This window comes from Aquarana catesbeiana, linkage group LG04 (assembly GCF_042186555.1).
Source record: "Aquarana catesbeiana isolate 2022-GZ linkage group LG04, ASM4218655v1, whole genome shotgun sequence".
Classification (NCBI taxonomy): Eukaryota; Metazoa; Chordata; class Amphibia; order Anura; family Ranidae; genus Aquarana; species Aquarana catesbeiana.
In genome coordinates, this window is record NC_133327.1 from 61,657,168 (window position 1) to 61,683,438 (window position 26,271).

The 26,271-nt window shown below is 43.1% G+C and overlaps 1 protein-coding gene across 2 annotated transcripts in view; it reads right to left on the reverse strand.

The window, feature by feature from the left end:
* Positions 1 to 24,206, reverse strand: part of LOC141139296 (adhesion G protein-coupled receptor F5-like) — a 128,915-nt gene extending 104,709 nt beyond the window's left edge. The window contains exons 1-5 of one of the 2 annotated variants that reach the window (XM_073625264.1): positions 24,058 to 24,206; positions 14,378 to 14,478; positions 14,097 to 14,212; positions 10,019 to 10,073; positions 7,487 to 7,639 (exon numbers count right to left, since the gene is read on the reverse strand). In XM_073625264.1, the coding sequence (XP_073481365.1) occupies positions 7,487 to 7,639; positions 10,019 to 10,073; positions 14,097 to 14,212; positions 14,378 to 14,478; positions 24,058 to 24,059 (427 nt within the window). In that variant the 5' untranslated portion in view covers positions 24,060 to 24,206. The remainder of the gene's footprint in view (positions 1 to 7,486; positions 7,640 to 10,018; positions 10,074 to 14,096; positions 14,213 to 14,377; positions 14,479 to 24,057) is intronic. The other variant, XM_073625265.1, reaches the window with a different exon arrangement.
* Between the last annotated feature and the right edge of the window lie 2,065 nt (positions 24,207 to 26,271).

Here is a 26,271-nt window from a genome sequence, read left to right on the forward strand (position 1 = left end):
ATTGGCTGATGCTGCAAAAAGTGAAGTGTATGTCTGCTTTGAAGGCCCATTGGGAGCACATCTTAAAGCAGAAGTAAAAGAAAAAATTTGGAAAGGGGAATATGTGGAGATATTCACGTTATTGCCTTTAGAGAAATTCAATCTGGATAGATTGAAACCAGAAGAACGCAAAAAAGAGGATGAAGAAAAACGCAGGTATCGGCTGATTCTGCATACTTTTTCCAATTGGCTGCAGGCGTTTGCTATCCTGGCGAGTGTGGTTGGGGAAAAGGCCCCTGAGCACTGCTCGGCCTTGTTTGTGTACTTAGATGCTATTAGCGAGGCACATCGGACATACGGTGGAGTGGCGTGGCTGCGGTACGACGAGCAGTTTAGGCAACGGATGGCCGTCCGACCGTCACTACGCTGGGGTCATAAGGACATCAGCCTGTGGATGAAGCTTATGACTGCGGCGAGGGCTCCGAACCAGTTTTTTCAGGCAGGGGTCGGAGGTAACACAGCTCCAGGACAACCGACCGACAAAAAATGGGGCTTCTGTTGGCAGTTTAATGAAGGCACCTGTAAGTTTGGTGCAACCTGCCGGTTCAAGCACACATGCTCGGGTTGCGGGGGATCTCATGCCCTGTCCAAGTGCTTCAGACGTGGAAAAGGGCGTGGTGGAGAGCCTGCGAACAAAAGGGACGACTCCAGTGCTGGTGGAAAGGATACGTCCTTTTCTCAGTAGATATCCCGACCGAGAGGCAGCACAGTTATTAGACTCAGGTTTTGAGAGTGGTTTTAAAATACCGTGTTCCTTGGATGCGGCACCCCCCTTAGCAAAAAATTTACGGTCGGCCCTCATGCATCCGACGGTGGTTACTAATAAATTGAAAAAAGAGGTACAATTGGGGCGCATGGTTGGTCCTTTTACCTCGGCCTCACTGCCAGGATTGGTGGTTTCCCCTTTGGGAGTAGTCCCTAAAAAGGAGCCAAATAAATTCAGCTTGATTCATCACCTTTCCTTTCCGAAGGGTGCGTCAGTCAATGATTCAACTGCGCCGGAAATGTGTGCGGTGACGTATACTTCCTTTGATGCAGCGGTATCATGGGTGCGGCGCTATGGGCGGGGGGCACTGCTGGCGAAAGCGGATATTGAATCTTCTTTCCGGCTTTTGCCGGTTCATCCGGATAGTTTCCGTTTGCTTGGCTGCACATGGAATGGGGCGTTCTACGTGGATCGCTGCCTTCCAATGGGATGTTCTATCTCATGCGCTTTCTTCGAAAGGTTTAGCTCATTTCTCGAATGGGTGGTTAGGGACGTGTCGGGGATCGAATCGGTAATCCATTACCTTGATGATTTCCTTTGTGTTGGCCCGGCTGGTTCCAACGTTTGTGCTGTCCTCTTAGGGACTTTGCAGCACATAGCGTTACGTTTTGGGGTCCCGTTAGCACCGGAAAAAGACGGAGGGCCCTACGTCCACCATTGTTTTTCTGGGTATTGAGGTAGATTCCATGGGGATGGAGTGTCGATTACCGGCGGACAAGCTTGAAAATCTCAAGGCGAAAGTGCGTGGGACCATTGGCAAGCGCAAGGTGCAATTGAGGCAGCTCCAATCATTATTGGGCAAGCTGAATTTTGCTTGCCGAAAAATTCCAATGGGCAGGGTTTTTTGCCGGCGGTTGTCGGCAGCTACCGCGGGGGTCACGGCCCCCACTCACTTTGTGAGGCTCAACAGGGAGCACAGAGAGGACTTATGGGTATGGCATGAGTTCCTAGAATCCTTTAATGGGCGGGCCTTGTGGATGTCAGGTCCCATCAGTAATTGGGATCTCAAACTATTTACGGATGCGGCAGGTTCTACGTGCTACGGGGCCATTTTCCAAAGAACTTGGAGCGCAGCCCGCTGGCCCCCAACTTGGGTGGAGGCTGGGTTCTTGAAGAACCTGGTCCTTCTGGAATTGTTTCCAATTGTGGTGGCAATGGAAATATGGGGAGAGTCTTTTCGGAACTTGAAGGTGCGGCTGAACTGTGACAACCTAGGTGTTGTACAGGTGATTAATCGTTTGTCGGCCAAGTCTTTGCCAGTGGTTAGGTTGCTGAGGCATTTAGTGTTGCGCTGTTTGAAACTGAATGTTTTTATCTACGCTGTACACTTACCTGGAGTGGACAACACCTTAGCTGACGCACTGTCTCGTTTTCAGTGGGACGGGTTTCGGGAATTGACACCAGACGCGGAGCAGCAGGGGGTTACCTGCCCGGACTGGATGTGGACCGTTGCCTTGGGAGCGCGGCAAGGTGGATCCAAAACTCCGTGAGTAAGGCCACTTGGGACGCTTACACCAAGGTATGGCAAGAATGGCTGGCATGCTTATCTAGGTTAAAAATCAACCCTGTGAGCCGGGAGGTACCTCAGGTGATGCTATACTTTATTAATTTGGGATTCGAGCGGGGCATCTCGGCAGCCGCTGTCGATAAAAAAATGGCGGGTTTGGCCTTTCTTTTTAAGTTGCAGGGTCTGCGAGATCATACAAAAGATTTTTGGGCGAGGCAGGCAGTGAAAGGTTACAGGAAAGGTCACAAGAGGAGAGATGGGCGACGCCCGGTGTCTTTTGACATGTTGCACGGACTATTTAGCCAGATAGAAGGCATTTGCAGTTCAAAGTTTGAAAGCGCTTTATTTTGCGCGGCGTTTACATTAGCGTTCTTTGGGGCGCTGCGGGTGAGCGAACTGGTTAGCCCGTCTAAGCGTGCAAATGGGGGACTGCAATGGGATGATCTAGAGTGTTCAAATGATTCAGTTAGGATTTATATTAAACGGTCAAAAACTGATCAGGCGGGGAAGGGAGTACAAATGGAGGTTTTCCGTATTGCGGGATCACAGATATGTCCGGTAGCAGCGGTGGCAACGTTTAGAGATTTGCGCCCGCGATGTCCAGGCTCATTTCTGATTCATGCGGACGGGTCGTCCTTGTCGAAATTTCAATTTATAGCCCTGTTCAAAAAGTGTTTATCGGCAGCCGGCTATGACCCCACTAGCTACTCGTCCCATTCTTTTCGTATTGGGGCGACTACGGAAGCTGCCAGGGCGGGTCTTGGTTCTGAGGCAGTGAAGCGTATTGGCAGGTGGGACTCAGATAGGTTCAAGCTTTATATCCACCCACATTTATTACAGGCTTGTTGAATGGGGGGTGGTTTTTCTTTCATTTTGGGAATTTAGGGTTAAGGTTTGGTGATTTATTGTTGTGTTATGTCAATCTTGCTTTACAGGTGACTCGGTGGCTCTGGTGTGGATACTGGGCCACTCATTAGTTTTCTGGGGGGCCAAGCGGGCCGACGTTCGGCCGAATGGTAGGCAGCTGGGTATCCCAAGGCAGGAGGCACAGGTAAGGTGGATTGGGTTGTCGGGGATGCTGTGGAACAGGGTAAGGTCAGAGGTTCACAAGTTTGCTCGGTGGGACAGGGCTCCAGATGTCTTATTTTGCATGTGTGGGGGAACGACATGGGGGTTAGGTCCATGAGGGATCTTATCCGAGATATAAAATGTGATGTTTTACGCTTACAGGCGGCATTTCCTGGGATGGTGATAGTATGGTCGGACATGGTGGGGAGGAGGTCATGGCGCTGGGCTTTGTCTGATAAAAAGGTGGATAGGGCCCGTGTAAAAGTAAACAAGGAGGTCAGCAGGTTTGTTATGAGGAATGGGGGTGTGACCATACGGCATAGGGAGTTGGAGTTGGATACCTGGAGGTACCTTAGGAGCGATGGGGTTGCATCTTAATGATGTGGGCACTGATCTTTGGGCGCTTGGTTTGCAGGAGGGGGTACAGCGAGCTTTGAAGGTGTGGAGGTGCCCGCAAGGGTAAGGTTTTACCCCTTGCGGGCGGTGGCAGTGGTTTGGGTCTGTGAGGAGGAGGAGATTGATGGTATGGAGAGATAACATGGTTGGTACCCATATATAATATGGGCTGTTTTATGTACCTTCTGGTTACGAGGGGTTAACCAGGAAGGGGAAAAGTTAGGTCACTGAGAAGGTTGGGTACTGTCTCACAGTCTGGGGTTAGCGACTGGAGGCCTTAAAAAGTTTACGAGTTTTTATGCAGTGACCTGTGGGTGTGTTCCCCTCCTAGACTCCAATAAGTTCTGAGAAGTTATTATTAAAAGTTATTTAAAAAGTTATTTATAAATGTTATTTATTGATTTTATATTTTATTAATAAAAGGCCGGCAAGGCCATTTACTCCACCACCTTGTCACGTCATTTGTGGGAGGTTTTAGAGGGTAATTGTTATAAGGGGTAGCTCTTAGGACTGAAGTTAAGTCCTTCACAGGTCATGTGGTATCACTGCAATCATCAGGATCAGGAGAATTTACTTTGGGTTGTTCTTTGGTGGAAGGTTATGGTAATAGCAAAGAAATATACAGCTGAATTTAATATTTTTTATTTTTACTATTTTGGGACAGTTTTTCTTTGATAATAAAAAAAAAAAAATTAGGAGATATCTATTACCATTTACCACCAATTTGTCTTGAAAAACACGCAGTATAATTCACCTGGATGCACAAAGTAGTTGTGATGGTATGTACAGTTTTAGTAACACGCGTCACAGTTGCAAAATTGTGCTTAGACATTAAGATTTGTTTTACCCTTAGGTGCGAAGGGGTTAAAATCGCTCTGTAACTGCACTGCATTGGTACTGTGGTAAAATGTGATCCGGTGCAGGTAAATGCACTGTGTTTGTGATTTGTGTTTGTGGTGCCCTTAGGATTATATTGACACCCTCAGCGTGTTTTGATATGAGAAACGCATACAGAACGTGGGTTTTCCACGGTGCGTTCTGGTGTGAACGGGCCCTAACAGAAAGCACAGAAAGCCGACAATGCAGCTGCTATTTGGCCTCATTCACACAGCATTCTTAAGCTTACATTCGTGTGAAGGATCATGTTTGCCCACATGGGAAACACAAATGCTCCATGTATCCACGTGCAAAAAATCCCAATCTTGTCTACTGAGACATGGCTGCACAGACACAGCCGCTGCTCCCAATTTGACATGCATGCGGTTCCTAATGCGTGTAGGTGCACCAGCATAGATGTCAAACTGGGAGCAGCGTCTGTGTCCGTGCAGCTGCTGCATCCCAACAGAAATAAATGGAATAAATGGAATTGTTTGCACACAGATGTACGGAACATTTATGTACCCTGTGCGTGCAAATACGGCCCTTCAAACAGATGTACGCTTAAGTATCCCCATGTGCATGTGCATGAGGCCTTAAGGATGATTGTGGAATGAGGCAGTGGATTAGCACTGTCAGTCTGAAACAGGATGATAGTGCTGTTCTTGGCTGGTTACCCAGGTAAGACGCTTTGAAACAAACTGAAAAACAGGTTTTCTGTTTACATACACCTTAAGGATTAGCATGAGGGGGTGAGGGAAGGAGGAGGTAGAGCAAGCAGTAACCGAAGAGTTAGGTGTATTCAGAGAAACAAGAATTTAGGTAGCCAAGTTTCTCAAACTGAAATGGCCTAAGGTATCTGCTATCTATTGACAGCACTGGGATTAGATAAACATTTTCCGTTAGGTTAAGGAAAGCTTTCACCCATTTGAAATGTACGCTATATTGTCAAAAGTGTTGGGGCACCTGCCTTTACATGCACATAAACTTTAATAGCATCCCAGTTTTAGTCCATAGGGTTTAATGGTGCACAAAGCACCATTAAACCACGGATGAGCAAGTTTGGGGTGGAGGAACTTAACTGGCCTGCACAGTTCTGACCAGATAGAACACCTTTGGGATGAATTAGAGCGGAAACTGTGAGCCAGGCCTTCTCGTCCAACATCAGTGCCTGACCTCACAAATGCGCTTCTAAAAGAATGGTCAAACATTCCCATAGACACACTCCTAAACCTTGTGGACATCCTTCCCAGAAGAGTTGAAGCTCTTATAGCTGCAAAGGGTGGGCCAACTCAATATTGAACCCTACGGACTAAGACTGGGGTGCCATTAAAGATCATGTTTGTGTGTAAAGGCAGGCGTCACAATACTTTTGACAATGTAGTGTATTATTTTCTGTCTCCTCCTCCCTCGCTTTAACAAAATTGCTGAAAGGGCTCATTCACACTTGTGGGTGGTAAAAATGCACCACTGAGTTGTGTCTTTACAGCTCCTCTATAACCCCTTCCCACCTTTAATATGGTCTGTGCATCTGATGGACAGGAAGGATCAGCCAATCATGTGACTACTGTGATTGGCTGTCACAGTCATCACATGTTTGGGAGCTGGTCCCACCGACTCCCAATCATTAGTACAGACTGAGAGCTGTCTTTGACAACTCAGTCACTATGCTGGGAGTGGACAATAAGCGCACTCTCAGCACAGAAAGCTCTGCCGCCCATGGATGCATATGTGCTACAGCCCATCCTCCTTGCCATCGTAGGTGCGCATTATGCGGTTACAATACATTACAGGTTAAGCTGCAAAGGCAGCAGCCGAAAGTGTACACATGCTGCAGCCATACTGCATCCGTAGGGAAGATGTTCCTCTGCAACCTTTGTAGGTGTCACAGGACAGGAGAGGCAGCTATCATACTTCACTTCCAGTGATCTTCCATGGCCATCTTGGCTAAGGGTAATGCTAATATATAGCAGTGCCCTACCCAGGTTTGGTGTGCATATGTACGAGTGAATATTGTAGGGGGATGAACCCCCATCTGGCAGGGACAGAGTACTAGAGCACAATGACTGCAAAGGTGTCAGTGCGTTGCCTGACCATAAAACACAACAGTGCTACAAAAAGGGTATGCCACTTGTCCCCCCCTCTATACCTGGCTATCACAGTAAGAAGTATTGGAAGGCTAACAACAGTCATAAACAAGGCCAAGGATAAATCCAAGGAAAAAAACAAGCTTAACTTACCGACCAGCCTGTAGACTTGGTTGTCTACGGGCTGGTCGGTAAGTTAAGCTTGGTTTTTTCCTTGGATTTATCCTTGGCCTTGTTTATGACAGAGTATTAGAGCCAGGGAAATTACCCTGACTCTACTCCAGTGCGAGTAGGAGGACACCGCTGTGTGTTGTAGTCAGCACTCATATCTACTACACAGGTGTCGCCACTCGCTCCAGACCGTTTTGAGCCATCACCGTGTTAGTTACCTGTCAACCCCTCACTTCTCCAGCAGATGCCACCCCGGGAAGACCTTTTCAGTAATGTGTCCACTGTGCCTGAGCATACTCCACTGCACAACTGTAAAAACCCTGCTCAGAACTAGCAGCACGAAAACCAACATACAACATCAGGACTTATCTGATCAATAGGGTCTGAAGAGGCGGCCACATTTCAGCCATTTGTTTACTATTACCAGCCCTTTTTGCACTGCTTTACAGAGTAATCCTGTATATGTATTATGTCATGTGTTATAATGATCAGACATCTGAAATACTATTTAAAACAAAAATAAAAAGTAAATTATAAAAATTCTTTCTGAGAAAACTGCTACACCAGGATACTTACCCCCAGAGGGTTCTACACTGGTTATCACTATAGTATCCGGCAGTGAAGCATACACATCCATATTCTTCAAAACGTTTGTATAATTTGTGGCCAAAGCGGCATCAGGGAAGCTTATTTCAATCTCAACTTCATAGCTGGCCATATCCTGGCTGGCTGCAATGATAGAAAAACTGATAAGGTTGTATAAATAGTAAAGTGCATTAAATAGGAAGTTGGTTTGCAATGATATGTGTACATGGGGGCACCACTACTAAAAGTGTAAGGTCACCTGTTCAGAAAAGATGAACACCATATCCCCTCCCCACCCCCCAGTCCCTGCTGTACTTACCTATGTGGGCAATGAACTGTCTTCTCTCTCTTCTTTGTGCAGTGCTTTCAGCACAAATCAGAGTGATACTTTGTGCTGGCGCTGACCAATCAAATTTGCTCTGATCTGTACCAGTAGCACTGCAGGGAGAAGAGGAGGGGAATTCAGATCCCTCGACCACTGCACCTCTTGGACACTAACAGCTCAGTATTTTTGAAAGTAAGTACAGCGGGGACCAAGGGGGGAAACACATTTTCATTTTTTCTGAAAAGGTTAAATACCCTTTAAATATCCAGGCTCTGCTTTCTATTTTGCAATGTAACACAATGACTGTGCATTATTTCTCTTCTCACTGCATGTCTATGAGTCAGGCCAACTGGCCAAAAACATTGCTCTCTCTATGTGGCTGATATATTATCTCAACAATTGTTAAATAAGACCTGAACTCTGGAAGTCATGGTTAAAAAAAGCTAAACAGTGTGTAAAGGACTAGTCCCCATAATTTTCTGTGGTCCCTTTGCAGCTCATCCTTTTCCCTTTAATGACTTGCCATGCCTTATTCCATTATGTGTTTCTGTGTGATTGCAACCATCTTGGAACCAGGGTCTTGATTTCTCATGTTAGAGCTGTCACCCTGATGACCAGTGATCTGATGACTCAAAAAGCATCAGACAGGTGGAAAAAAAAATATTCCACAAAATGATTGAAGCTGTAGCAGGGAGATTCTTGCACTGTAGGTCCTCAGGTACAACTTCATCTCCAGTAAAGAGAACAATGAGCAGCACACTAGTAACCAGAGTCCTTTTAAATCCATCAAATTTCACTCCATATCTGCAGAGGCCAACAAGACGAGGCAGCAGTGCCTTAGTTCTCGTACTGCAGATATACAGCTATGAGGCTCAAGCCATGGGAGTGCCTAGGCACAGAAAGTGTGCTTCTATTTTCAGGAGAAATTCCAGGCAACGCATTTTTCAGGGTGTATGCACACTGGCTTAAAGTATGCTGCTTCTACAGGAGTTTTGCATTTCGCCTGTGGAAGCAGCTCAATGTTATCATATGTGTCCATGCACATTAGGAGATTTAAAGGCATATTTTAGGCTCAACATTTAGAGGCAGAATAAAAACCCTTCTGTTTTGCGTTTTTGAGAGCCGTTTTCTGGCAGAAAACAAACAATGAATGTGCCTAAGCGCTTCTAAAAACCTCTAAACTCTAACTTCCTGTACAAAAACGCTCTATATGAGCATTTTTTTTGCCAAGGGAACTGCCTTTTTTTTTAAAGTCTAGTGTGCATGGACCCTCAGGATTAAGGATAAGCTCCGGCGTGTTCGCACACTCCGCGTGCCGAGCCCGCCAGGAAGTCGGCACGGCGCTGCGCTAATCACAGGCAGTGAGATATTTCCCGTTCTCTGCAGCCGCACATCAGGAAAATGTCTCACTGCCTGTGATTAGCGCAGCGCCGTGCCAACTTCCTGGCGGGCTCGGCACGCGGAGTGTGCGAACACGCCGAAGCTCATCCTTACTCAGGATATTGCTTAGGCACAACTAGCATTATTAGATATCCCATATATCAGATCTTTACTTTTTGAGTTTGGGTCCACCTAAATTGAAGGGGAACTAAACTCTCTCAATCAATACTGACTATTTTAAACCATGTGCTTCTTGCCTTAGTAAATAGATAGGAAAGTATAATATATTTACTTGCGTTAAACTTTTTTTTATATTTCTTCAGTGTCTTCCTGGTTTTTGACCTAGGCAAATGTGTCATACATTCCAGGAGTCTTCAGGAGAGGAGGAGGGGTTTTCTCAACTAAGCACACCCACCTGCTTGCATGCCTGAGCATGATGGATACCAGGAAGTAAATGTTACATGAATCATCTGCCCTTACTCAAGATGGCCATGGCCAGAAATGCAAGGGGTATTTTTCAAAGTGATTTATTAGCAAATTAAAGCATGGAGACCTGATTGATGGGCGAGTTTTCATTGAATTTTAAAAATGAATTAAATAGCATTTTTGGTTTGTGAGTGCTCAGATGCAGTGCATTTCTGTTTTAAGTTTTAGTGATTCATTGTCAGAAATCTTATCTTTGAAGTGCAATTTAAAATGTAATAGCAATTTCTAGACATTAGAGATAAAATGCATATGAAGCCACCTCAATTTGCATGTAGGAAAAGTGCGCTATATAAATCCTGAATAATAATAATAATAATAATGAACTCCTTTACCTGCGCGCTTCTCTCGATGGAAAGAAATGTGAGTGTTGTCATACAGACGGAGCATCTGGAACAACATATGTGAAATGCAAGTTGTTTTTGTTCACCAACATTTAATCATTTAACAGTAGAAAGATTAAAAAAACAGAACACCAAATGAGAGTGTTGAGTTTATGTAGAGTGTCACATAACGCAGTTCACACAGCAAAGCATTACCTTCAAAACAGAAAAGAATGTCTGTCTGTTTGGGAAGGAGGACTCTGTCTGCAGGTACATAATTTGTTTGCTACTCCCCCCACGTCTTTAGATTGCACCTGTGTCCAGACATAACATATACTTAACCTCTTAAGGACCGAGCCTCTTTCTGAGATTTGGTGTTTACAAGTTAAAAACAGGTTTTTTAGCTAGAAAATTACTTAGAACCCCCAAACATTATATATTTTTTTTTCTAACGCTCTAGAGAATAAAATGGTGCTTGTTGCAATACTTTGTCACACCGTATTTGCGCAGCGGTCTTACAAGCGCACTTTTTTTTGTAAAAAATACATTTTTTGAATTAAAAGATAAGACAACAGTAAAGTTAGCCCAATTTTTTTTTTATTGTGAAAGATAATGTTACGCCGAGTAAATTGATACCCAACATGTCACGCTTCAAAATTGCGCCCACTCGTGGAATGGTGACAAACATTTACCGTTAAAAATCTCCATAGGTGAAGTTTAAAAAATTCTACAGGTTGTATGTTTTGAGTTACACAGGAGGTCTAGGGCTAGAATTATTGCTCTCGCTCTAACGATCGTGGTAATACCTCACATGTGTGGTTTGAACACCGTTTTCACATGCGGACGCTACTCACATATGCGTTCGCTTTTGCACACGAGCTCGGCGGGACGGAGCGCATTTACAATTTTTTTTTTCTTATTTATTTTACCTTTTATTTTTTATTTTTCACTGTTCTTTTAAAAAAATAAATTGTGTCACTTTTATTCCTATTACAAGGAATGTAAACATCCCTTGTAATAGAAAAAAAACCATGACAGGACCTCTTAAATATGAGATCTGGGGTCGAAAAGACCTCAGATCTCACATTTACACTAGAATTCAATAAAAAAAATAAAAAATAAAAAAAAGTTGTCATTTGAAAAAAATATATAAAAATGTCCCTTTAAGACAGTGGTTCTCAACTCCTGTCCTCAGGACCCACTAACAGGTCAGGTTTGCAAGATAACTGAAATACAACACAGGTGATAGCATTTGCTGCTCAGTGATTGCAGTATTCTAGTCTGCATCTCGACAAGGTAATACTTAAAATCTGGCCTGTTAGTGGCTCCTGAGGACAGGAGTTGAGAACCACTGCTTTAAGAGCTATGGGCAGCAGTGACGTTTTTACGTCGCTTCTACCCTGCAATGATATGGAGATGGGTGGGGGCCATCTTCCCCTCACTCGTCTCCATACCACACAGGAAAAAGAACCCGATCGCCTCCGCCGCTGCCGACAGCTTCGGTAACAACGATACTCCTCTTCAAAGTAGCGACGTAAAAGGACGGCGGGCGGTCCGTAAGTGGTTAATGAGCATAAAAAGAGCTGTAAGAGCCAGTCCACACCACTTGCGGTGTGGGAAGTGCACATTTCCATGCACAATCCTGTGTGCGTTTTCCACACCGCACAGGAAAGAGCTGCACTCTTTAGATGAGCGTGGGTGCCATTAATTGTTAATGGCACCTCTAACACATCTAATGCATAGCTCCCAAGGGACTGTCCCTGATTTGGAGCAATGTCCCTCTGTCCCTCATTCCTCCTCATTTATCCCTCATTTATCCTCCCGCTTTATCCTCATTTATCCCTCATTTTGGTCTGATCTATATAGATGTATACAAAATGTACTTTTTATCTATCAAAAAGTGCTTCCCAGCACTAAACCTTTCATCTGATTTCTAAATTGCTGCATTTGTAAATTCCAAAAGCCAATATAAAGGAATAGTAGTGGTAAAAAACCCACTTGTGGGTTTAACCAATCTTGTTTTTTTTTTTGTACAATTCTCCTTTAAGGGGGCGTGGCAAGGGGTGTGTCCTATGCCTACATACTTTTGCTGCTAGGTGTTCCTCATTGCCATCTCAAAAAGTTGGGAGGTGTGCTAATGCACGTATGCGGCCACCAAAACACATGTTATTTTAAACAGTTTCTGCTGACCACAGTACATTTACTGCTTGCTTTGAGCAGCTGGGGTATCACCTGATCACTATGCGATCACATGATCACAATGTAAACACACCTGTTACGTATGGGTTTCATTCATAACAGCTGAGCTTAGTAACGTGATGCTGTAATTGGCCCACAGCTATCACAAAGTACCTGGGCCAATGACAGAAGACATTGCTGTTACAGTGACCATCACTGTAACAGCAATCAAAGTCAAAGAAAACAAAAAACCTTGATCACCCACCCAGAGTAATACCCGGTTACAAAGGTGACACTGAACTATTATTATGAAGTATGTAAAAAAAAAAATGTAAATAAAGAAATAAATGTTAAAACATAGAATAAAATTATATATTTTTTATATATAATTATATACATATTTTTTAACATACTGTCACTAGTTGATATCCTTGATCACCATGGTCCACACCAGTCATATTATGATGCTGTTCTGCACTTGTGACAATATGTAAAAACAATTGTGAAAAAAAAAACTTTATTACATTTCTTTATTTGTCAAAAAATTGTGACAAAATATTACAACTTAAAAAAACTTGCCACGCCTTACTGTAAATACCTCAGACAGTGTACTTTCCAAAAAGGGGCCATTTGAGGGATATTTGTACTGTCCTGGCATTTTAAGGGCCTCAAGAAATGAGATAGGCCGTCAGTACTTCAGGATTGATTAATTTTCAAATATATACACTAGACAAGCTGTCCCTAACCAGCAGAGGTTCTGTCCCTGAACTAATCACTTGCAAAATGCGCGGCAAAGGGGGACAATACTGTTTATTAGCACTACCCACATCAAAGATGGCGGTGGAAGTCAGCCAGGGCAGCAGCGTCCAACCTGACAGTTGCTCTGCTGATGACATCTACAGAACCCTTAGAGGAATATGGGTTCCCTCTTGTCCTCCGTTCTGTCTGCACGGCAGTTACCCAACAGTGCCCCCTTTGCTGGGAGCCAAGAGGAGGATCCAAGATTGACCGTGCACCACTGCACAGAGCGGGGAGTATAACATGTTTATTATTTAATTAATTTAAATTATGTCTTTAGTAACAATTTAATGTCATGTTTATTTCTTACTTGCTACCCATGATTCCAAATGGAATCTTACCCTTTGGCCTCATTCACACAGGGCAATTATACCTGTGCCATGTTTTATTGGCACGGGGAAGCACAAGTGTTGTCTGCATCCTTGTGCTGGCAGTCCAATTGTTGTCTACGGTGCGGGTGCACGAGCCCAAATAATCCCTGGATGCACCTGCATGAATGTTTCTTCAGGAGTAGCATCTATGTCCATGCAGCCACTGCGTCCCAATTGCAAGCTATGGGACTGCCTCATGGGGATGCACACAACACCAGTGCATCCCTGTGCCATAAATAGGGGCCTGCACTGGGCACAGATGTAATCACCCCATGTGAAAGAGGCCTATTCCTGTAAGGCCTAATTCACACAGGGTGTACAAAACCATATGTCTGTGGAGGACCACGTGTACCCGCTCAGTGATACAAAGGTGTTCCGTCCTGGGTAGTCCCATTCATGTCGATTGATACGCAGCGTCTGCATGGACACAACGGCTGTATTCTAACATGACACCCGCTTGGGTGCAAGTGCATGCAGGTCCCTAAGCACACACTGCCGGCTTTTAGGGACACAACAGATGTTCCAATTGACATGATTTTTGGGACACAACGGGTGCCTCATTTCACATGAATGGCACTGCCTGCATGGAGATGCATGGCCAACCTGTGCATCCTTGTGCGAGAAAACATGGCCCTTCACACTGGTGTACAGTATTATACTCCCTGTGTGAATGAGGCCTTATAATGATATTTTCCTTCTAGTGACCGGTTGTGACAAGCATGTTATTTGTATTGTGCACTTACAGATGGTACTAAATGGCCTTCAAAATCTTTTTCCGATAAGACGCTGGTTGCTTGCCATGAGAGACATAAAAATAGATACATAATTGATGGCAGTCCTGTCATTCTGCTGTAGGTTGCTAAAAGAAAAGAGAAAATTATTACATAAATATTGAAGGACTGATCATGAAACACAGTGAAAATGTTGTTTATGATTGCTTAGTATGTAGGCAGGTGGCCTACTGGATGTTTAGTTAGCTTCAGCTGCCCAGGTGGGGGGGGGGGAGGAGAAGTTAATGGCTTACCGCCTTCCTTGTGTGTGTTCTTTGGCTTTTTGCTGAGGTCCAGCCTCCGTCCCAGGTTGTATAAAAGAGGATAAAGTCTGGATCCCGAGGGGAGTCGGTACCTAAAGAGAAGAAGGGACATCTGCAAGAGTTCTCTGGGACCTGTGGTCCAGCACTGAATGCCAACTCACCAGGACATTCCAAGAATGGACTATTCCCAACATTACTACATCTGTTCACATAACTGGGGGCAGCCTCAGTCAGGTACAGTTAGGTTGAGAACACTTATGCATGTTATACTGTACGTGTTTTACTGAACTCTCAGTAAAGCCTTTCAACTGCACTAAGCCTAGTCTGAAGTTATTAAAGGGGTGCATGTCGGGTGGTGTATTCCTAAAGAACCTACTGTAGTTTGTAATAGCACTTTGGGGTATTTGTCACACTACTAAAAAAGGTGAACTCACAAGGCAAAGTAGTGGAGGTACCACGGGTAACCGTGCAGAAGTACAGCTACAGCAAACAGTCATTTGGCGTGGTACCTGGTTAGGTGACAGGTCCTCCGGTAGTGACAGGGTCTGATCTCTCCCTAGCTGTCCATCTCCAGTCACCAGGAACAGACTAGCATCACATGCATGGGGCCTGCTATGTGCTCGGGGGATTCCATTCTGTTACTGGGAGCGAGATGACAGAGGTACGCTGGACTGGTGGAGTGGGCAAGGGTTCTGTATGTCCTTCCGACTGCAACACATACATCTATTCAAGTGTATAGTTACTTGCGATAAAACATATTAAGGAGGAACTCCGTTTATTAGTGCTACACACAAGTGGCTCCTCTCTAAGCCGGGCACTGCCCTAATGTTAGATTCTTCATGACTGCAGCCTCCGCCTGGTCCGGGCATTGGTGAGTGTTACCTCACATGCACAGCCAGATCCCACCCACAACTAATCGGCAGCCCACCACATGCACCTGAATACCACCATACTACCATGGCTGTAGTTTTTTGGAACTTGCCCAGGCTTGCCCAGTGATAGTTCATGTGAGCTGCGCATGTCTACTTCCTGATTGGCTTCTGCAAAAGGTACCCTTATCGGCTTGGCAGAGACTTTGATAAGCGGTGCATATAGCAAGTGATCCCGGAATGGTGCTCGGGTCCTCCATTTGCGTGCTATGAGCCATCATGCCCAGACAGCAGCTTCCATGGAAGAATCCAGCCACCACCAATGCCGGGGTTCACTACATGCCTGCAGTCGGGTTTGCCCAATGTCACACGGGCACCCATGAGTCATCTGCCCCACCTGTCAGATGACGGCTGTCCCTCCTTCACCTACAGACTAGCTGTCCTCAATGCGAGGTGCTCCTATTCCTACCTATGTCTGAGGTCGAGCCTCCAGTAACACTCGACTCCAAGTGTCTACCTGTGATTCCCGGGGGCACCAGATTCACTACTTTCCAGGAACCTCTTGTTAAGATGCTTTGGCGACACCGCAAGACCTTCCTGGGATGCAGATCACTTTATCTGTTCTAAAGTAATACAGTAAAACCTTAGATTGCGAGCATAATTAGTTCGGGAAACATGATTGTAATCCAAAGCACTTGTATATCAAAGCAAATTTCCTCATAAAAAATTATGAAAACTCAGATGATTCGTTCCACAACCATTTATTCATAGGTCTTTCAGTTTATAGTCCATATAAAAAGTTTATAGTAATGTGACCAGGGTGTGTAACCATAAAATATCCATCCACAAATGGCAGCCTCCACAAGGGGATTAGAAGCAAAATCCAGCAGGAGCCATAGAGTATAAAAGAGAAGAGAGGCACCTCTAAGTGTAGCAACATGGTTACATTTAATGAAGGTACAACATTTAGCAACTCACATGATTGATGATTAAAAGAGGCACATCTAAGTATGCAGACATCTGGGGTAAAACTTTCCATATAGACTTTCCTCCGCACCGCCAGCTCTCACCACTGTCAGTCAGCAATTGTGACCGGGAAGACTACTCTGCAGTAAAGCGATCTGAAAGCGAGCCTTGAATCGCTCGTGAAGCGCAGAGTGGAAGGGATGACGTAGATGGCAGTACGTAGGACGGTCTATGTGGACAGCTCGCATACTAAGTTATGCCTATTTTAATCATCAACCATGTGAGTTGCTAAATGTTGTACCTTCGTTAAATGTAACCTTATTGCTACACTCAGAGGCGCCTCTCTTCTCTTTTATACTCAGTTGTGACTTGACGCTACTTGTATATCAAGACATCGCTTGTTTATCAAGTCAAAATGTATTTAAAAATGTAGCTTGTCTTGCAAAACGCTCTCAAACCAAGGTTTTACTTTATGTGGTTAGCACTTCCACCTAGCGGCACTAGGGTTGTCAGTTCAAATCCCAACCACGGCACTACCTGCACAGTTTGCTTGTTCTCCCTGTGCTTGCGTGGGTTTCCTCCCACACTCCAAAGACATGTTAGTAGGTAAACTGACCCCAGTATGTGTATGTATGAATGTGAGTTAGTGATCCTAGATTGTAAGCTCCTTGAGGGCAGAGACTGATGTGAATGTACAATATACTGTATATGTAAAGCGCTGTGTAAATTGATGGTGCTATATAAGTACTTGTAATAAATGAATAAAGTAACACAAATTACAGTATATTTTCTGCAATTTTTTTTCTTTGATCCTCAACTCTCATTCCTAGACCATGTACTAGTAGAGGACAGAGAGACCAGGACAAAAATCCCAGCTGTATCCAAATAGCCTCTATACCACATGAAATCGCACTGCAAAACGGATTCAACTCGCAGGAACCTAGTGTGAACCCAGGGCCTGCCCCTGCTCCCTCCTCATTGGCTGTGATTGACAGCAGCAGGAGCCAATGGCTCCTGCTGTTGTCTCTCAGCCAATGAGGCAGAGACCCAGGAGAACAGCTGCTGTGATGCAAATCTTTGGATCAGGCTCAGGTAAGTATTGGGGGAGCTGCATACCGCAAGTTTTTTTACCTTTGCATGAAGGTACAAAACCTTTAGCCTTCACAATCACTTTAAGGATTGGTAAGGTGCAATATATTACATCAGTTCATATCTGACCGCCCATAGAGGAGAGCGGCTGTGCAAAAACAGAAGCGGACTCAGCGGGGATCAGCAAACAGATACCACACGCAGGAGGCAGACTAATGGCAGAATCCACCCCCTGTGGAAGGGGCCTATGACAAATAATATCAAAGTAGGATGTGTGGCAGGTTATTTATGTCATCACAAATTATAAAAGAATATAAATTTAGGTGGGGGGTGTGAAGCCTCTCTCCCTGATGGTCTCAATGACTTTTTGCCCATTTTGAACTTCTTAACTAGGATAAAGTCTTTAAGCAGACCTCATTAGTGAAAGATATGCCCCTTGCAGTTGAGACATCAGTTATCACTGATAAGAGGCAAAGAGGAGCTCATCTATAAGGAAAGCAGTGGCGACCCAACCATACGGGGCGCCCGGGTGCCGCCCCCCCCCCCCCTGTAGTCACCAAAATTTTTTTTAAAAAACGGCCCCTTTAAGAAAAAAAAAAAGGTCCTTCAACTAAGTGCACTGTGTTCGGGTGCCAGACACAGTGCACTATGGGAAGCGCCACGTCAATGCAACCAAAGCGCCGAGTAGCTTCCGCCCATAGAATCACTACGGGCGGGAGCATTGTTGTTTAAATCTAGAGGTTACTCCTGGGTTTTGTAGAACAGACAAAAAATGGAAGTGACTTCAGCAGCTCCGTTCTTCGGCCCGAGCGGAGCTGCTGGAAGGTAGGGAGGAAGAGACTGAGAGCGCGCCAGGCAGCATGAGGTATTCAGTTCAAAGGCAATCACAGATCACTCAGGGGAGTCAGGACTAAGAGACCACTACCCCAGGATTTTTTATATTTAGATGCAAATGTTGTGGGAGCCTCTCTTTTTTTAATGTTGGGCTTATAGTGTGCTGCAGACAGTAATGCTAGTCAGTAAATAAAGTACTGAATAGTACTTTTAAAATTAAAAAAAATCACTGCTCATTTAAAAATTAAGTTTTTCACAAACTTTTTTTTTTAAATTGATGGCCCCCAGGGCAGGACCCGGACCCCTATAACTAGTGTTTGCCCAGTTACTTGCATATAAGTCTTCAAAATGGGCACTTTTAATTTTTGACATTCAGGTCCCATTGACTTTAATGGGGTTCGCTATTCGAGTCCGAACTTTCGCAGTGTTTGGAAGTTCTGAACCGAACAGGGGTCCGTTTGGCCCTACCCTATAGGGCAGTACTCCAACATGATAACAACCCCAAACACACCTCCAAGATGACCACTACCTTGCTAAAGAAGCTGAGGGTAAAGGTGATGAAGCATGTCTCCAGACCTAAACCCTTTTGAACATCTGTGGGGCATCCTCAAATGGAAGGTGGAGGAGCGCAAGGTCTCTAACATCCACCAGCTCTGTGATGTCATCATGGAGGATTGGAAGAGGACTCCAGTGGCAACCTGTGAAGCTCTGGTGAACTCCATGCCCAACAGGGTTAGAGCAGTGCTGGAAAATAATAGTGGCCACACAAAATATTGACACTTTGGGCCCAATTTGGAAATTTTCACTTAGGGGTGTACTCACTTTTGTTGCCAGTGGTTTAAACATTAATGGCTGTGTGTTGAGTTGTTTTGAGGGGACAGCAAATTTATACTGTTATACAAGATGTACACTCACTACTTGACATTGTAGTAAAGTATCTTTTCTTCAGTGTTGTCACATGAAAAGATATAATAAAATATTTACAAAAATGTGATGGATGTACTCACTTTTGTGAGATACTGTATATATATGTCACTATGGAATACAAGATGGACTGTTTTGAATGAAACGTGTCTTTGCTGTATACAAGATATGACATCTCTGTCATTGCAATACCATGTATTGTGACAATTTACTCAATTATGCTGTAAAACCATCATTGTCTTTGGAAATAAAGAATGTATTAAAAAAAATAGTCAACACATACAACAAAATCACCCCAAACCTGTTCCTAAATATACAAATAGTGCTTCTCTATAGCCAAAGGTACAACAACTGCCTAACACTTCCAAAAATGTTTTAATTCACGTAACAGACTCATAATAGTTCTCTCACCCCACACAAATTTGGAGGTCAGAAATCTAGTACTAAGAAAAGGCTGAATCAAATGCTTAAGGAATTCCCCTATCAAGGCTAACAACAAAAGTGATGTCCCTTTAGAGCACAATAACACCACCATATCTTATAATGTCCCTATATCCAACAAGTCTGGTCTGTAGTTATTGAAAAACATGTAAAAGAAGATCTATGTACTGCATATTTGTGAGAAGTCATGTGATCCAAGCAAAACTTAAAAGGTGCCCTCATAGTCAACACCACCAGTATCGTACCTTTTTAAGGAATTACCTCAAACAAACTATTTGAAAGAAAAATGAAAAATACACAGAGGGAAGCTGCACATAAAAAAAGTACTCAGAACTCCCTTCGGTTGGATTGGCCTCTGGTGGCGCAATAAGGGACCGATCCTGGATCATTACCTTAGGATAAGACTAAAATTGAGGGACTTTCCTTACCTTTTTGATGCTGGACCATGTCAGGAGCAAGTGCGGCTCATTCTGTTTCTTCATCCTTAGTAAGTGGTTCCCTTCCCTCTACCTCGCCTCCCTTTTCACCCCTTTCCCTCACTTTTTCAAACACACACCCCCACAGAGAGGGAAGAGGCAATGACACATTCTGGCAAAGTCAAGAAAAGTGACTAATTTCCTTACTCATTTTCAGCCACCTGTATTGCATTTTGATTTTGTACGTGGTCATGTCCAAGTGTTATTTGCTGGATGAATAAGGATTTTGTGACCTGAATCTACTTACTATGACATTCATAAACTGTGATCCATACTTATGAATGTGTTTTTTTTTTTTTGGAAGATCTTTACCACACCCACGTTAAGGTGGTCTGATTTTTCTCTTGTTTCTCTTATGGTTTGTAAATTTTCTTTAGTTTTCTCTTTTTGTCAAATGCTGGAAAACCTACAAAGACAAATCTAAAACTCCAGTCGAATCCAAATCCTTTCTTTTGGATGATAGAGAAAAAGAGATTTATTTATTAGAAATATTAAAAGATCTTTATTCTGAACTTTGTTCTTAAGCCAATGGATCTTTTATCAAGACATTCTATCTTTTTATTTGCTCTGAATTACAGACCACGGCAAATTTGAAAACCTAGTCAAATCTAAATCATATTTTTGGGATGACAGTGAGAAACAAATTTATTAGGTTTATTAAAGGATCTTTATTCTCATGCCAAGGGATCTTTTATCGAGCCTTTCTATCATGTTGCTTACTCTGAATTACAGACAACAACAAATCTGAAAATCTGGTTGGATCCCTTCTTTGGGAAGATTGGTAGAAACTGATTTTTTATTAGACATAAGATCTTTACTCTAAAAACAACACCACAAAGATGGAATTAAAAACTGTATATAATCTTCACATTACACACACTTCTGGAAGACCAAAATCTTAATTTTACCCTATACATAGCAAGGGATCTTTTATCAAAGCATTCTATGATGTTGCTTACTCTGAACTACAGACAAAGGCAAATCTGAAACCCCAATAGAGTCCAAATCCTATCTTTGGGATGATAAAGAGAAACAGATTTTTTTTTTTAGGATTATTAAAAGATCTTTATTTTGAACTTTATCCTCATGCCAAGGGATCTTTTATTGAGACTTTGTCTTGTTACTTACTTCTAAATTACAGACAGCAACAAACCTGAAACCCAAATTCTATCCTGTCTTTGGGCCGATAGAGAGAAATCAATGTTTTAATAGACGTTACAAGATTTATTCTTTATATTTACATCTTTATTCTAAAAACACTGTAATCTTCACATTTAACACACTACTCTAAGACCAAAATCTTTGTTTTACCTATCTCATTCCAAGGGATTTTTTATGAACGCTTTCTATCATGTTGCCTACTCTGAATTACTAAACTTGTAAGATTGGAGATAGAGCTAACAGTAAGAATAATAAACTATAATCTCACAGTTAATGATAAACGAGGCTTCAAATAAACTGATGGAAAAAAAAAATCATATTGAAATTATACGAGGTGATAGGAGAGGAAGCATTATCATACAAAACTTTGACAAAAATGACTATGAATAAAAAAAACCTTTTCAACTTCTATCAGATCTACACAAGCCTCTCCGCTATCCCAGTACAAAAAATAGCTGTAAACATCACTGGAAATTGACAAAGCCCTTATGGGTATAAATATATAAAAAAGAAAAAAGAAAACCACATTTCTATCATATACCCTAAATGTATCAGGATACAGACATTCCTCCAGATGGATCAGCCTCACCAGTCTGTCAGAAAATATCAATTTTTTACAACCTATTGTTACTTCCCTCCACACATACATATGTGATTCCAGGCATCTATTGGAAATACTGAAACTATACACATGGTAACCAATATAAACATGACTTTCACTGAATGTGGGTTCCCTGCACACAAAGATTTCTCATGAAGAAGGTTTTTGTTTCCTTTAACCCAGGGGTCTTCAAACTACAGCCCTCCAGTTGTTTAGGAACTACAATTTCCATAATGCCTAGTCATGTCTTTGAATGTCAGAGTTTTACAATGCCTCTTGGGATGTGTAGTTCCGCAACAGCTGGAGAGCCTGCTTTAACCTATTACTTTATACTTATTGTTTCTATTAGAGTGTACCAAATTCCCCATGAGCATTTTTTTTTCTTTTCTTTTTTCTTCAAGTGGCACGGCAATGAGAGACAATTATTCTCCCAGTTACGCCACCCTTACTATGAGCTAATGGGAAGATAGATATCTACTGTATCTAGGAGAACAACCCTTTAACCAGAATAATTTTCTACAGTCACTACATTGATGAACCAATATAAGGGCCCTGAAGACTTCTCACTCATTTTGTAAACTTCTGTAACAACAAGCTTGGTCTCAATTTGACCACACATAGTAATTTCACTTACCTAGTCTTCTTAGATCATGAACTCACCCACCATAAAACTAACACCAATTTCAAAAATCATTTTAGACTTAAAGGGGAAATTCATACCTTTTTATAACAGTTGTCCTCATCCAAAATAGAAAAATATTATACCAAAAAGCCAGTTTTGTAGATTTAAGAAAAAGTGCACTCTTAAGGATGATCTCAGAAAAATTGCACTCTTAAGCAAGAGTATATTCCTTACCGGAAAAAAAAATACTTTTAGGGAAAACTACAGTATTTTCCTTAAAAAAAAAGAGCACTTTTAAGGAAGAATGTATTCATTATAAAAATTGCACCCTTAAGGCTAGGTTCACACATGTCTGGCTGCGGTTTGCAGTCTTTAGTGCAGTGCAGTTTTGTTCACTGGTTCAGGTGCGATTCAGGTGAGAATTTTTACTTGAACTTGCACCTAAATGGGACCCAAAATCGCACAGGACCCTTTTCAAAAACGGGCCGCGGCTGCCCTGGACATTTGTGAATTACTATTATTGCCTTTGCAATGCTCTTGCAGACACAGTTTTTGCATAGTGTCCATGGTTGCCTATAGCCAACAAGCAGGATTAGCCTCCATGTAACAGACACCACGATCTGTACATGCATAAGGAAGTAAAGCTGAGTACACACACACCAGCAACCAGCAGGTTGAACGGGAAAAAAAAGTTAATGTCAACGGGGATGTCTCCCTCTGTGTTATTGTATTCTGACAGGGGGACTCTGCCCGCTAGAATACACCAGTGGCGGCACGTCCACTAGGGGCGCATGGGTACCGCCCCCCCCATCCATGTGTCTGGCCCCCTAATCTACATGCAGGGCACATGGATTCCAATTTTTTTTTTTTAAGCATGTGATTAGAGCCAGAGGCTCGAATAGGCTTCATAAAAGGGTAGGCTCGGGGCGCAGAGCACTGTGCCCGAAGCCCACCTAGTTGTGTGACAATAGTGACTGAATAATTGCTATTGTAACACTGACTCTCCTCCCAGCCAATCAGGAAGTGGGTCCTGAGACCCATCACTCAATTGGCCGATAGGAGATCCGATTGGATTGGCCGCCAGGTGGCGCACTCGCAGCGTGACCCGACCAACCCGGGGGGTTTGGGTGGTGTCATTTGGTGGATTGTTTACTACCCCCCCCCAAAAAAAACACCAAAAGCCACTGAAATACACTGATTGAATGCTGGTTTTCCAGCATGCCGTTTGACAGAAACTGGCTGAAAGTTTCTGTTGAACTGACTGATTTACGGTATGTGTGTACCCAGCTTAAAGTAATAATAAATAATAGTATAATTTTTCTAAAGTTATTTCGCTAGCCTGACTTAAAGTTTTAAAAAAGGTTACAATTTATAAGCTGTACATTTTCTGGGCTGGTCTTTTATAATGGACAAATGTATTGTATGTCAACATCATCACTCTCTGAATTGTCTCTTGGTTATGGTATGATCAATTTAGCTCACCTTAGCTTGGACCATATACATTTATGCTATGGTGGGAGTACATTAAGGGGGAGCACATAATAATACTAGGAGAACTAGTCACTGTTTTCCAAAAATCTCTTGGCTACAGCTGGCTACACTATGGGCAGCAGATTGTTGCTTGATCTAGCTAAATATCAGCAGGTTGTCAGACTGCTATAGGAAATCTCTAATAAGCCACTACTCACATGTTGATGCACCGTGTCCCCTGCAGTTTCCTCACTCACACAGTTCCAGTATGACGAGTGCTTCACCAAACTGTATTTATGAAATAACACATGGATACCAGAAACAATGAGAATTTTTAAAACGTACTTCCTGATTCCTCACTTACACAAAGAATTCACCTTTGTGTATCTTTCTGTCTCCAAGTTTCACGAGCAGGCATTTATCACTGGTTTAAAATGGATAATTAAGGGAAAAATTTGCAAGAGCAGCTCCACCAGAAAGACGGGAGGACTGATAACACACAGGCAAGAAAAATAAAATGGGGACACACAGTAGTATGAAATATATATTCTTTATTAATTATAGTTAGAACTAATGGAAACATTTCACACTCAGAATGCATTTTTTACTATGTGGTTTTGTTTATTATACAATGCATTGGAACTGGACAACAGCATAGTAGCAAGTTAAAAAAGAGCTAAACCCAAGGACAAAAATGTAATATATTGCAGCTTACAAGTCCTTAAATGTGGTGGCGGTGTTAGATTTCCTTTTTCAGGCTTTTTTTTGCTTTCTTTGGGTCCTTGTGCACTGACCTGCAAGCTCAAGTACTTAGGTTACAACACTGCTCCTCCACAAATACAGTACTACTTCCACTAAAACCTGTTCTACTTCTATCAACCTCAATGGAGTTTATCCATCAGAGTCACAGTAAATGTGCATGCCCACGCTGCCACATCACTAAAGAGAAATTTGTTGGCTGAAGCAGACACTTCTGGCAGCATCCATCTCCTGGTCCCCTGCTATGCGCACTGCTTCCTCTTGCTGAAATCGACATGACTACAGGACACAGACAGCAGGAGTGGTAAGCATTTACTTTGTTATAGGGAGGATTTTTATCAAAAGTTTCAGTTTGCCAGAATGGTTAACTTAAAATAAAGTTGCAGTCTTTCAATACTAGGCATCAGGTTCCCTTTATAGAAGGCGTCTTAGGCAGGCTGGACTTTCCTCATACTTCTTCCTGAGCCACTGCACCATAATTCCAAGCAAATATTTGATAATTTCACAGCTGGATCAGTAATTTCACAACCCCATCTCCATAAGACAGTATTGGGTGTCTTAGAGGCCAATTGCAGGCCCGAGAGATGTCCTTTGAAGGCAGGATATAGCTTACTGAGTCTTATACAGGTTTTGACTTTTAGAAAGTGGAAGTTTGTAGAAGGTTTGCAGGATGTTTCAGTAGTGGGAGTGAGACAGGGCAATGAAAGAGAGCAGGGAAGGTAAGTATATAGGTGGGTGCAGCGTGGTGCGGCGGCAGTAACACACACACAGTCCAGATGCAATTGAAAGAACTTGTATTGTAGTCAGAGTATAACAGTTCACAACAAGCCAATAGGAAGGAAGCCCGATCGGGAACACTCACGGATGAACAGCAGGTTGCAGCAGATGTCAGCCGAACTACAGTGTATGTCTTTAGGGTCAGTCCATGCCCAAGCTGGAAGGTTTCCAATAAGAGTTGCAGATCCCTACGCTTTCCCTACTCATCTAAAACCTTTCCCACTATTACTGTCCCTGGCAGACAGGTGACCTGTCTCTACACTAACCACACGCTAAATGTGCACCAAACCCAGGAGCCAGGGTCCTAATAGACTCTGCCCTGCCTAAGATGGCAGCCAGAGTCACATTGGCAGCCAGCATTTAATCATATCGCTGTCCCACTGACCCAGTAAACCATAGAGGAACAATGTTCCTCTTGACTTCCTCTCCCTCTGCACTGAAAGATGGTTGACCACTACCTACACGCTAAATGCATGCCAAACCCAGGAGCCAGGCTTTTAAATAGATCTGTCTGACCTAAGATGACCATCAGCGTCACATGGGTGGCCAGGATCCAACTGAATCACTGCTCCAATAACCCAGGAAAACACAGAGGAACTATGTTCCTCTTGACTTCCTCTCCCTCTGCAATGCCACTGCGATTGAGTGCCAACTGAAGTGGAGAAAATAGACTACACATCCTCCTATAAAGTGAAACTGTTACTTCACCCATTATAATGTGAAAAGCTTGCAGTATGAAGTGAAATCAGAGTAAGCAGGAGAGGAAGTTGTAAAACTGTGCAAGACTGAAGGTAAGACTGAAGTTCAAGCTTTAAACTCTCAAATGGCATATTATGCATGTAATTACCATGGAAAAAAATCTTAGAACCAGGTTTGGTTTAAAGGTTTACTTACCT